Raw genomic sequence first — 14184 nt, forward strand, 5'->3', positions numbered from 1 at the left:
AATTGTGTGTGATGGGTGCAGCATGTGTACTACTGACAACTTTATTGACTTAATAACTTTTTTATTGACCTGCCCTTGATGAAGCCAAACTGGGTTGGGTCTGGTGAATGGAGGTTTAATATATCATTATTTATCATTTCCATGGTAATGCTTTCCATGGCTTTGCATATAATACTAGTGAGACTAATCGGTCTGTAGTTTCCAGGGTCTGTAGATGGCCCACCTTTATCCAGAGGGGTGACTGTTGTGGTTCTCCATTCATGAGGCACGAAGCCTGTTTGGAGGCTACAGTTAAATAGCAATTTCAGAGGGACTGATAGGTCATGTTTCATGATTTTTAGAAAGCATCCTGGGATATTGCCTGGGTCCACTGATGCATTGTTCTTGGCCTTAGAGTATTAAGGACCTGTTCCCTATTTATAACAGAGAGAGTTTATATTTTATGGTATTTCCTGAGGGAAGGTTGAGAGGAGATAGGGGTAAAGTTTGAGTTGAGATTGTCGGCCAGTAGGTTTGCTATATCTTCTGGCTCAGTATAGGTGGCTCCATTTACAATGAGCTCTTCAGACAATTGTGTATTGCCTTTAAGGTTGTGGACATAGCTAAAGGATGCCTTGTGGTTGTCCTCGGCCTGGGAGGCCAAATTTACCTCAAATTTGGCTTTGGTAGACTTTATTTATCCTCTTAGTTGTTTAGTTAGATGAGAGTACTTTTATCCTGCTGGGTGCTGCACCTCCTATTTTTTGCCTGATTTTCTTTTTTTCTTTTAGACAGCCTATTGATTCTGTGATTTCACCAAGGTGGCCTGTTTTTTGAGTTAGTTCTGTACTTCTTCCTGGTGATTATAGCTGCCTGTGTAGAGTTTTTGTTTACAGTTCTGCATAGGCAGCAGTGTTCACAGGGTTTATGGAGGCTTGAAATTTTGCCAGGTTATCACTTAATAGTTGGAAGTTAACGTTGGAGTAGTTCCTAAATATTTCAGGGGTAGCTGGGGGTCCAGGTTTATTTTTACTTCAAAGGAGACCATTTTGTGGTCTGACCTTACCAGAAAAGACATTACACTAGGGAATGTGCAGCACTCTCCCAAACTAGTGAAGACCAGATACAGTGTGGTTGCACCCCTGGTTGGTGTATTGACAATCTGGTCCATGGAGTTTGTATTAACAAAATCCAGGAATCTCTGTGCCTGTACGTTTGGTGTTGTATAGGATTACCAGTTAATAGTGGAGTAATTAAAGTTGCCCATGAATATGGTCTTGGGTTGAATGGTGAGTGTTCCAGTAAGTTTAAATATATGGTATGGTTTTCCTGGGTCATAGGGAGGACCTGTAGCTTGCAAGGAAGTGGTATTGGATTTTGGTTATGGTGATTTGAACATGGAGTAGCTCAAGTGCATTTTCCTGTTTGACCAGCCTTGAGGTATATTTATTTTTGATGTAAATAGAGACACCTCCACCTTTAGTTCCTGCCTGTGTATAGCTGGTCTAAATGTGTGGAAGGCATTATAACCCTGGACTGTCGGTGTGATCTCTGCTGCTTTAAACCATGTCTCATTGACCGCATGGACGTCAGCATTCTTTAGAGTGAAGAGAGCTTCTAGGGAGTGGAGTTTTTTGTTTAGACTTCTAGCATTGAGCAGTAATTTCTTTAGATTTTCTTGGTTTGATTTGATTTGCTATGCTATGTCGGAAGTACTTTCACTTTGGCATTGCCTAAAAAGGCACTATGGGAGAAGAAAATATTCTAGCTAATATTCGTAAACCTAGTGGGCAGAGGTGAAGACCATCCCTGGCAATGCAGCATGGTCTGTTGACCATCTCCTTCCATGCTGACAAATACTGCACCCCCTTAGAATGACACCAAAAACTAAGCCAATTATTAAAGTCAGTCATCTTTTATTTGTATTGAGGCATCATCTTTGCAGAAGGTAAAATTATGCTCAATACTAGGCTCATACCAGCTTGGGACACATATTCTGAGAGCTCCATGATGTCTTTTGTCATGTAGTCTAGGGAGGTACGTCTCAGGTCATTTACTCCCACATGGATTATGACTGAAACATACTGGTACTTGTGATCTAATGACCTGAGTGTGTGCGTAATGTGGTGGATCCTGTTCTTTTTAGCCTGTTGAAAGGGACATCAGTGTGTCTCACGATGGAGCCTCCAATGACCAGAATGTTAGATTGTGTGGTTGCTTGCTTTATGGAGTTAGAAGTACAGGCCCCATGAGATGTGGCTGTATGTGTTGATGCGGGTGTTATTTTGAAAGAGTGCATTCGGGGCTGCTGAGGGTATTTGTTGTGTGTACTTCATCTAGAAGGTTTTTGGGGTTTAGGAAGGTTATATTTAAGTGCTTTAGCATATGTGGGTCTATATGTCTGCTTTGAATTGTGTATGATGGGTGCAATGTGTCTATTACTGACAACTTTATTGATATGAGTACGTTTATGTCAGAGCTTTGCCTTACATTGTGTAAATACATCTCTCTCATACTGGGAATGTATTATGTAGTCATAGCCCAGATATAAATGAAGTCTGAAATGATACTCTGCATAGTTTCATATTATATATTAATAATACTAATGCAATATGTAATACAATTTAGAGTAATAAATATTGCAGAATGTAGTTTTGAATTAGAAAAGGTGCATTAAGAATATGATACAGCAAATAGGGATTCCTTTTGTAATTTAGACATGAATTAAGTATACATAATGGTAAAAGTCCGACTTTTTCTAAATTATTCTTGCAGAGTACTACACTCCCCCCTGCACATGTCACTCATTCAGTCTTTCGTTATATACACATATATATATATATATATATATATAATGTGCTTGTATACATGTAATTATATATATATGTATATATATATATATATATATATATATATATATATATATATATACACATACATATATGTGTGTGTATATATATATATATATATATATATATATATATATATATACATACATGTATGTATATGTGTTGTGTATACATGTTTGTGTAAAGAACATATATGTTGCTGCACAGAGCAGTTCCCAACAGTGCAGTTTTGCTCCAGTAATCCCTCCTCCATTCTCTCAGAATGAGGGGGTTGGCCATCATCTGCTAATTCATAATCCTCCTGGCTGATAGTCTAATCCTGGGGATGCTAGTTAAACGGTCATCAGCTCAGCTTTGCATAGAAGAAACGTGTCTCTACCCACTTGAATTCTGTGTTGCTGTTTTTATGTCATCTCTCATAATCACTTGTCTCTTCTTTATAGCAGGTGATATTTTCTGCCGTGATTCCATTGCATTTGTTGATGTTCTTCATAGTGATCACTGTTGTAGTAGCCTTAGCTATATGGGTTTTATCCTGCCAAGGATATAATGGGTGCCGGGCTTCCAAAGCTTCAGGGTACTTTCCACATGCCAAAACTGTCAACTAGCTCAAGCTGAACTGACTAAAAGAGAAGTTTGAGTGTGAAGCTCTTCATAGTTTTACTGCCACTGAAGTGTACGCTCCTCTGTGCCTTTTGAGGCACGACTGTCAGCTTGTCGTATTCTTTGATGAGCAGATAAGTTTCATTCGTGGAAAAAAACTTCCATTTTCTTAAATTTTGTTAATGTGTTATTACTTTCTACTTCAGGAAAAGTATTTTAACGCCAGGAGTGTTGTTGTTTAACGGACTGACTCGAGACTGTAACATTCCTTTCAATGGAGCACTCATTTCTCTCTGTCAGTTTAAAAATAGTGTTTATTTTTCCATTTTGGGGCTGCCATTCAAAAGTATGTCCCTCACAGAAGACTGCATTCTGACACCTCAGTTCAAAGAGCTTTTCTTCTACAGGAAAAAATAGATCTTTATCTAGATTTATTTCTAAGGTTTTCCACTCAGTCTTTGGTCACTGCAAGGGAATACCTCACGATTTTAGGTCTCATGACATGTATAATTCTCATGATACCCCTGGCAAAACTCCACATGAGGAAGATACAGTGGAATCTGAAATCTGTTCGGTCCCAGCATCAACAATGTGTATTTTTTCAGATCCCAGTGCTGGAGTTTGTCAGAGAGAAATCTTTTGGTGGAGACAACAAATATCCTTAAATCCAGGTCTCCCCTTCTCCTTCCATGCTCCAAAGTAGTCAGTCACCACAGATACTTTGGACTCTGTGTGGGGAGTAGTTTCTGTAGGATGAAAATGCAGGGGGTATGGGACACCAATGACAGATGCAAGCACATAAATGTCAAGGGGATGCTTGCCCTGATCAAGGCACGCAACTCTTTAAACCATCTTTGGTCCCTGGGACCTCTTCAAGTGGTTACAGACAAAACCACACTCATGTGGCACATCAACATACAAGGGGGACACAAGTCGTAACCCCTTTGCAGACTAGCCATGTTAGCTTGGGATATAGCTTCACAGTACAGTCTCACAATACAGGCATCCTACATTCTTTCAGAGGAAAATTGTGTGGCAGACAAGCTGTGCAGGACCAAGGCAGATGCTCTTGGAAACTAGTTAAGGAGGTCTTCCAAGATTTGATCCATCTGTGGAGAATTCCACAAGTAGACCCCTTTGCCTCCTCTCTGAACAATCAATGGAAAAATTCTGTTCTAGGACTCTGTGCAAGAAGGCCTAAAAATCAGATGTCTTTTCTTTTTCTTGGACAGGAATGTTCTTGCATGCCGTTCCACTAATATCCAGAATACTAATGAAGATTCAGAAGGAATCTCCCATGCTCATTGTTGTGACTCCCTTCTGGCCCAGTCAACCATGGTTCTTCCTTCGTTTGGAAATGGTCAGGGAGAGTTACCATAAGCTTCCCCACAGACTGGATCTATGCACACAAGACCAGGAGTGTTTGATACACCCCAACGTCAGTCATCTTCAGTTAACAGCCTCGGTGATAGGGCCTTAATTCCTTTTAGGCACCTGTTTTCTGAAGACGTGCAGCAGGTACTAATGGAGACAAGAAAGCCTGATACTAGAAAGTCATATATTAGGTAATGCAAAAGATTTAATAATTGGTGCCAACAACATAGCTATCACTCATTCAGGACTAGTTGTTCTGTGGTTTTACAAAATTTGTGTGAGTTACTATCCTATGGCCTTTCTTAATTCTTCTGTCAATGTTCGTTTATTGGACATTTCAACATGTCTGCCCATGGATCCTCCTAGCTCAGTGCAGTCTCATGTCAAAATGTTTTTGAAAGGAGTTTTGCATATGAGACCTCATAGAAAACTGGTGGCCCTTCCTTGAGATCTTAGTTTTGTGTTAGAGAAGCTAACACTTGCTTCATTTGAACTAGCTAATTTGGCTGTCTTGAGGATGTTCTTCATGTTTCACTGTTGCAGTCATCACATTTGGGTTATCTGCTTGCAGTAGCCCTCAGTTGGCCTGATTATCAAAGTCTTGGGACCTGCCGTCGGTTGCTGTCTCCTCTTCCATGACGACAGGTAGTCAGGGGTATAATGCATGCAGCCAAAGCCATCACATCAGTCTTTCTTGCCGTGCAGTGCCCGAAGCAGAAGCAGTTCGCAAGTGCCAGTCAGCCGACTCCTGAAATTTTCATTTTTGAGTTTCAGAACCGAAGTCTTCAACTAAGCTAAATATCCTGTTGGGGAAACTTTTTCTTGCTCTAAACCGATGTCAGTAAAAGTTAACAATTGTATTTCTTGTGGAAAGCAAATACCTCATAAAGATTTTCATTCTTACTGCATTCCTTGCTTAGGCCCAGACCACGATGTACCTCGCTGTTGGTTTTGTGCCTTATTTAAACCACGAACTATTCGTCTTCAGTTTATTTACGCTTCTAAATATTTTGGTACTCTGTTCAATTATCCAGAAATGGCTTTGGTAAGCCACCCAACTACAGATGTTCTGAAAAAACACAAAGATAAAGACAGAGACAGACCACATAGGTCCAAAGCTGCCGACGACGCTTCTCCTAAGCTAGTCGCCAGTTCACCGGTACACAGTGAGGCGCTTTTGCAGCCCTTGATACCCACTACTTCAGATACACAGGCCTCTACTGAGACCCATTCGGAGTCCGGTATGCCACGAGATGCTTCTTCAACTGTGGAACCTGCGGATGTCTCTACCTTCTATGGGTCTGGAGCTGCTGTGCAGGCATCGGCTTCTGAGGGTGTATTCAGTCCTACTGACTTGCATATTAAACTGATACCATCTTCTTCTTCAAGGCCTAAAATTCGATCCATGCCTAAAAAACCAAAGCCCAGACCGCATGGTCAAGCCTCTATGTCTAAAAAACAAATGATAAGATTGGCTGAAGACCTTATTACTCTAATCAAGGGAAGCCACCATTCCCCCTCTAAGAGACCTAGGACTGATTTTCCTTCTGATTCTTCTGATCAGGACTCTGAAATTTCTGTTTCCTCTGATGACCAGGATTTACCCTTATTTACCTATGAGGATTCTGATGCAGAGAACTCCATTCCCTCTGCTTCCTCTCCAGAGGATTTCTCTTTTGGTGAAACCTTGCATACTCTTAGGGAGCATTTTCGCTGGGAAAGCCAGGATTACTCTGACTCTAAAAAGAGGCTTAGGGATTTCTTACTCCTGCCCCAGCACAGGCCTTTAGCTATCCCTCCTGTACTGGACATTTTTGATGATGCCTTCTCGGAATCTAGCCTGAACCCTGACTCTTTACCTCCTGCTTCCAGAAAACCTGATGGGTATTACAGGGTTCCTGATTCTCACATGTACCTCTTTAAAAATCCTACTGCGGATCCTGAGACCATTTCACAGGGACCCAAGGGCATTAAGGCTACTACTTTCAAAAATCCTACCCCTCTGACAGAGATTCCAGGGAGCTGGATAGATGAGGTAAGAAGGTATACACTTCTGCAACCTTGGCCATTAGGGCCTTAAACTGCCAATTTCATATGTTAAAGTATCAGAAGCATATTATTGGATTGCTTAAACAGAAAATTATGTTGATTCCTGACTGTGCTGAAAATAAAGATTTACAGGATTTAATGCAGTTTGCTGAGCAAGTTGGAAGACATGCTTTCAATGTGGTTTTGATTCATTAGAGGCATCTTGCAGGGCTGCTGTCACTGGGTCTGTACTTAGAAGGCATGCTTGGCTTAAGGAGCAATCTTTGCCAGATCATGTTAAAGTTAAATTGCTGGATGCTCCCTTAAACCAAGACTGCCTATTTGGCAACAAAGCAGAAGCAGTACTTAAAAATATGGAGGAAAAGCTAAATCTATGCAAACTGTTAAAGATTTCCTGCAAGTACAGCCTCCCAGATCTAGTAGGCATTGGCCCTCTAAGAATTGGTCCTTTCCTGCCTCTTTCAGGCCTTCTCAGTCCAAACCCAGAACCAGCAGAACACCCAGGCTTAAGTCCCAAGGTACTCACAGGACTAAGCAGTGGGGGGCTCCCACTTCCAAAGCAGGGAGTAGTAAGACTTCCCCCTATGGTAAACTGTCTTAATGACTTAGCTTTAAAGCTTCCAAGCCCTGCACAACTGACTGTTCCTTTAGGGGGAAAGATTGCCCTGCAAGCAAAAAATTGGGAACTCATTACCCAGGACAAATGGGTTTTAAATATAGTTTCCCAAGGATACATATTCCACTTCCACTCCTTACCAATCCCAAACGGTTGGCCAGATCTACCCCCAAATCAGTGGGCAGAGGCAAAAAAGCAATTTCTGTCTCTGTTAAGCATCAGGGCTATTCAACCTATCCCAGAAGAAGAAAGGGGGCAAGGTTTCTACTCAAGACTTTTCCTGGTGCCCAGGAAAGACAACAACTGGCATCCTATCCTGGACGTGTCTGTCCTAAACACATTTTTGGTGATCTCAAAATTCAAGATGCTAACTCTTCACCAGCTGCTTCCTATGCTAGGCAAAGATGCCTGGTTGGCAACACTGGATTTAAACCAAGCCTACCTGCACATCCCAATAAGGGAATCTTGCAGAAGATACCTATGATTCAAAGCAGGATACATGCACTATTAGTTCTCTGCACTGCCCTTTGGCTTATCTACTGCGCCCAGGGTATTCACAAAGTGCCTAGCTCCAGTCATTGCATTTTGCAGGCAAAAAAATATTAAAGTATACCCATACTTGGACGATGTTCTAATTCAGGCAGAAAGCCAGGACATATTATTGAATCATCTGGCATTTGTACAGAAATTGCTAACTTCTCTGGGGTACACCATAAATGAAAAGAAATCACATCTTGTACCCTACCAACAAATTGTATTCCTGGGAGCAAGCTTGAACGCAACTTCCCAGATGGCTTACCTTACGCCAGAGAAACGAGTTCATTTGACAGCCTACTTCAAACTACTGGCCACAAAGACCCAGCTATCTGCAAGGAATATACTGCAAGCCCTGGGGTTCATGACCTCCTGCATTCTCCTAATTCCATATGCAAGACTGCATATGAGGAAACTACAATGTTATCTAAAAAGCGTATGGTGTCAACATTCTCAGGATCTAGAAGTAATGATTCCTAACATATCTTGTCTACAGATAGAGTTCCTTTGGTGGGTAGAGGCCTGCCACCAAAACAAGAGACTGCCATTTACTCTACCCCCTGCCGCCGAAACCCTAACAACAGACGCATCAGACTATGCATGTGGGGCTCACTTGGCAGGGAATGCATTCAGGACAAATGGAACCCAAGCCAAATGCACCTGCATATCAATCAAAAAGAAATGTTAGCTGTACAGAATGCTTTGACAGCCTTCAAGGACCACATTCTTCCAGGACAATTAATGGTAAAGACGGACAACACCACTGTTATGTGGTACATAAACAAGCCGGGGGGGAACCCACTTATACCCACTCTGCAGACTAGCCATGGCTCTGTGGAACACAGCCTTGAGCTACCAAGTGCACCTGCAGGCTCAATTCCTGCCAGGAAAGCTAAATACACTGGCAGACGAACTAAGCAGAAATCTCATGGACCCACACGAGTGGAAACTTTAACCAAAGATATTCAAAATGTTGAGAAACAAATGGGGGAGCCCAGAGATAGACCTGTTTGCCTCCCCCCAGAACTACCAATTGGACAAATTCTGCACAAGGACTCTCCACAAACAAGCTTGGAAAGTGGATGCCCTGTCCTTCACCTTGAAAAACCTATCGGTTTATGCCTTTCCCTCTCTGCCTCTCCTCTCCATGGTACTACTAAAGATCAAACAGGACAAACCAAGAACAATACTGATTGCACCAGACTGGCCACGCCAACACTTGTACCCACGTTTGCGCAGTGTGTCACTGCTGGCACCATGGCACCTGCCCTGCTGTCCCAGCAGGAGGGCCAGATTCTGCACCCACAGCTTCAAACCCTGAACCTGGCAGCCTGGCTAATTACCTCCATTAGCATCCCTCAGTAAGCAAGTGATGGATGTCATTCTGGAGGCAAAGAGGCTTAGTACTAGAAAATCCTATGCTGAAAAATGGAAAAGATTATGTTCCTGGAACCAAAGTCAGGGGATGGGCACAGCAGCACCCAATTTACCTCAGATTCTTCAATACTTAACTGAGATGCTTGACAAGGGCCTTTCCTTTTTCTCCATCAAAACTCATGCCTCAGCCATTTCAGATCATTACAACATAGAACCACCCCTCTTCTCTCATCCACTGCTGAAGCAGTTCCTCAGAGGGGCCAAAAACTTAAGACCACCCAGGAGAGCACCTACTCTAGCCTGGGACCTTAACTTTGTATTGGAAAAACTCACTCTACCTCCTTTTGAGCCAGCTGCAAATGCAGAGTTGAAGTTTCTTTCTTGGAAAATAGCCTTCCTTTTAGCCATCACTTCAGCAAGAAAGGTGTTTGAATTACAGGCCCTCATTGCAGTGGAGCCTTTCATCATCTTTCATGTGGACAGGGTGTCCCTCAGGACAAATCCCAGTACCAATAAGGTATTATCCAGTGTGGCCGTTAATCAGTCCATTCATTTACCAACCTTCTTTTCTAATCCACAGAACAAAGGGGAATGAATACTGCACTCCTTAGATGTGCACAGACAACTTAGATTTTACTTGGACAGGACTAAACCTCTCAGGAAATCTGAACAGCTGCTGGTTGCATTTGCTGCAGGGGCAGAGGGGAAGGTCATTTCGAAGCAAACCATTTCTAAATGGATAGGCCATTGCATTCATTTCTGCTGTAAGCACCATGGGAAACCTACCACACAGGGGATAAGACCACATTCAACCAGGGCTGCATCTACCTCTACAGCCCTAGAAGCTGCTTCCTGGAGTTTTGTACATGCCTTCACCAAGCATTACCATTTGCCATTTTTTTCTAAATCCAGAGCTGTCTTTGCCACTGCAGTCTTGCAGGGCCTTATAGCTGGTCCTAATGCTATCTAATTTCCTCCTCCTATCCTTAGCTTTGGGAATCTACTCAAATGTGATGACTGCAACAGTGAAACACGAAGAACATAGTACAGTCGTGTACACTTATCATAAATGTAGATGTTCGAGTGTATTCACTGTTGTAGTCCTAGTTACCCTCCCTCCAACCCCCTGACTTCTACTGGCTATACCTCTATTCTTCTTTACTGTGCTTAAAGCTTTTTGGTGTATTTGCTTTTTTGTTGGAGGTGTAACCTTGTATATATAATCGCTTCCCATTATGGGGGCACCTGACATCTGGGGCAAGAAAAACTGATGTAATGGTGCCGGCTGCATGCTTTATACCTCTGACTACCTGATGTCATGGAAGATGAGACAGCAACCGATGCAGGGCCCAAGACTTTGATAATCAGGCCAATTGAGGAGCAGATAACCCAAATGTGATGACTGCAACAGTGAATGCACTCGAACATCTACATTTATGGTAAGTGTACACAACTGTACTTTAACACAGAAAACAGTTTTTCTTACAGCAGACTGCTGCCTCTAAGAAAGCAGATAGATTGCATAAAGTTACTCAGTGATATATAATTTTATTTTCTAATTCCAGATTTGAACCTCAAGTGAATTCTTTGATAAATACTGTTTCAGCAAAGCATCTGGTAAATGCTAATGGCTTCCCCTCTGATAAGGATGGGAAAGCCTTTGATAGATTTGTGGAAAAAAATGGATACTTCTGCCACATTTATTTTAAGAATTTTGAATTGTTGAGCTCACATATTAATGTTTATGCTGGCATCATTTGAGAATATGATTAACATTATTGCCACCTTTCCCTCTTCCAAGAAAAAAACTTCTATGAATAATCTCACTGCTTCTGTGTTTCAAGTGACTAAATACTTCATGAAATATGCTTATGATTCAGTTGTTGCCTCTTCCAGAGCACAAAATCTAAGATGTTAAACATGAAAATTTGAACTCTTCTGTAGCTAGAGAAATTATTTATTTATTTATTTAATTTTTGAGAATCTGTACCTTAGGTCCCAAAAAAGTGTGATGAGAGAGGCCTCAGAGTTATACTCATTTTTCAGCCATCCTTCTCCCAGTTTTTTAAAGGTTTTACACATGCATTTACACTGTTTTATAAAAAGCAATAAAATCAGACACAGTAAGCTTCTGTCATTCAAAAAATAATGGCAATGGGTTCTAAAAAGAAAGGGGGATCCCCCAGAAAGAAGGATCATCCATCAAGTCTGAATATCTGCAAAGTGCCCCCCTTTCCCACCCTGGCAAGCTTTTAATTCTTCCTCAAAATCTCTTGGCAACAGATAATCTCAGACAAATAGTTTCTGAGAGTTATACATCAGGGATATATTGGGTGGGAATCCCTCTCCGTTTAAGGAGATTCCTCCTCATCTACCAGATCAAGCTTCCTTCTTTCATCCTGCCTTTTGGCATCTGCTGACTCGGGATGATAGAAGAAGCTGGTCTTCTTTCTCTGATGGGGAAAGGTTTGTATTCAGAAATGTTTCTGGTACCAAATGAAGAAGCCTCTTGGAGACTACAGAAAGGACACTCTTTGGAGATCAATCTTTCCTTTCTAAACCAGTTTGTAGTCAGGTATAGCCCTTCTGCCTGGGGAGTAAGGCTGTAGCCATTTGGCCAATTTCAGATCGAGTCATTTCCTTCATTCCCTCTGCCAGTGTTTTGAAGTTCTGAAATTGGGCATTGATGAGCAACCTGCAAGCCGTTGCTGGCTTTTAATCTAGCACTTGATGCTGTAATCTTTCTCAAAAGCACATAATGTGTTGTAGTGAATTCAGACTTGCTACCTAGTGGCAGTTAATGGAGGCCAGCAGTCTGTAAAGGTCATTTCACATTTTTTCTCTCACTATTACTTTTCTTTCTGTGAACAAGTTGTGTCTTAGTGGAGGGGGTGATCTTAATTACACATTCAAAGTAAAATAATTTCCTCTTTTTTTCTACCTTATCTAGTTCCAGCCTAACCCTTTTCATCCACTCACTTAAACTGCAGAGCAGGAACAAGGCCTTTTTCTGACCCAAATTCTGGTACAGCATCCCTTACAGAATCATATCACAAATAACTTTTTTTATGTCATTGTCCTTAAAGCTATGCTTAATATCGTACAGAGCTAGATGGTTAAGGTGTTGTAGCTGGACACAGTAATCACACCTGGATAGGTACTACACTCTGCAACACTTTAGGTTTGGACTCTGCTTGTATCTTCCTCTACTGTGTCCTCCTCTCACCTAAGTCATTGAATTGGCCTAAGTCCGATTTAATATGTTGCTGACTTTTCATTGAAGGGTAGCTCAGTTTTGTGAAAAGTAACTTGGATGTCCAGATTTAATGAAAACCCAAATGACCCAAGGATTCATCAAGTCATTTAGTCATATTGATTTTGATTAAAATGAAGTTTTGTAACATTTTTTATAAAGAAAAGCAAATGTGGGTCAGTGCTGGCAGTGGTTTAATGTTTTCAGCATTCTTTTCTGCTTCAAAAAGAACAATGTTAACCACGCATTTAGAAAAAAATACATCTGTAATGGATACATTAGCCTTAATCAGTAGCCACCTATATGCAGTGTTCTTGTACTCTGTTACTTTCCTGTTATAGCATGGATACTTTCACAAAGCATTTGTAAACGCATCAGAGAACTGTATTAACTGTATTAACTGGTGTTCTCCATTTTGTTTTGCAGTGGTGGGAAGGACAGTTGTTATAACATGGTACAGTGTGTTGCAGCTGGGCATCAGATTGTGGCCTTAGCAAACCTAAGGCCTTCTGCACAAAAAGGTAAGTACTTGTCTTAGATAATTTCTACAGTCAAAATGAAAGCATGCAGATGTTATTGTAGATTCATACTGTTTATTTTTTGTAAAAAATACAAATTTGTTGCATATTTATAATTTGATTATATTAGTGTTCATTTATAGATCACATTCATCATATGATGGTCAGGAAATCATTAAAATGGTACCTAGCACATAATCTTGTGACATTGTGCACGAAATATTTATTTGCACTCCACAAAAAAAAATAATAATAATTTCTTAGTTTTTGGTCTTAGCCAGGCAGTATTTGAAGGCTGTTTACATTTTTACTTTAGGCCATAAAGGAGAGACTAGCACCTGTTCAGCACAAAATTGGTTAATTAACAGATAGGCTTTCGTTTCTCAATCTCATTGCATATAGTGTTTCCAGCTAATTACAGTACAGCACAGTATTATCAATTTTTACAAAGATAAAACAAAGGCTATAGCTGTAAATTATGTACCCATGCATGAATTGGTCCAGCAATAGCTACATTTATGGGGACATGATAAAATTAAGTATTTAGGAGTATTGTTAAAAAGGATTTAGTTATGGAAGCTAAGGATTTGTGAAAAGAGAGTAAACAAAAGATAATAAAAAACTGAGAAACTGGAAGTGTTTGTCTGTTCATATGGCAGCAAGATACAAGCAGTAAAAATGTTTTTAGTCCCTTTAGTTGTAGACACAGGTCAAGCATAATTTTATCAGCAAGAGGAAAAGTTGTGGAAAGCAGTTAAGAGTTGAAGGATTTTATTTGAGAGGTAAAGAGGGCAAGAGTCAAGTGGGATAAGTTGAGCCTCCCAACAGAATAAGGAGGTTTAGAATTATATGATTTGAAGGGATATTTCAGAGCTACACATCTTAGACTTTTATGCATAACACAAGCAGAAAGTTACAATTCATAGTGGAAAGAGATGATGATGAAGCAAGGAGCTAATTCAAGAAATAAGAAAGAATGGGATTTTGGACACAGATCCTTAAGGAGAATAAGAACAGTCATACAGAATATTA

General features: G+C 40.8%; 1 protein-coding gene across 1 annotated transcript in view; it reads left to right on the top strand.

The window, feature by feature from the left end:
* DPH6 (diphthamine biosynthesis 6) overlaps positions 1-14184 on the top strand; it is a 2556557-nt gene that overhangs the window by 155554 nt on the left and 2386819 nt on the right. The window contains exon 2 of the mRNA XM_044073989.1: positions 13061-13155. Within this exon, the coding sequence (XP_043929924.1) occupies positions 13061-13155 (95 nt within the window). The remainder of the gene's footprint in view (positions 1-13060; positions 13156-14184) is intronic.

This window comes from Protopterus annectens, chromosome 6.part0 (genome assembly GCF_019279795.1).
Source record: "Protopterus annectens isolate FY-2018-M chromosome 6.part0, PAN1.0, whole genome shotgun sequence".
Lineage (NCBI taxonomy): Eukaryota > Metazoa > Chordata > Ceratodontiformes > Protopteridae > Protopterus > Protopterus annectens.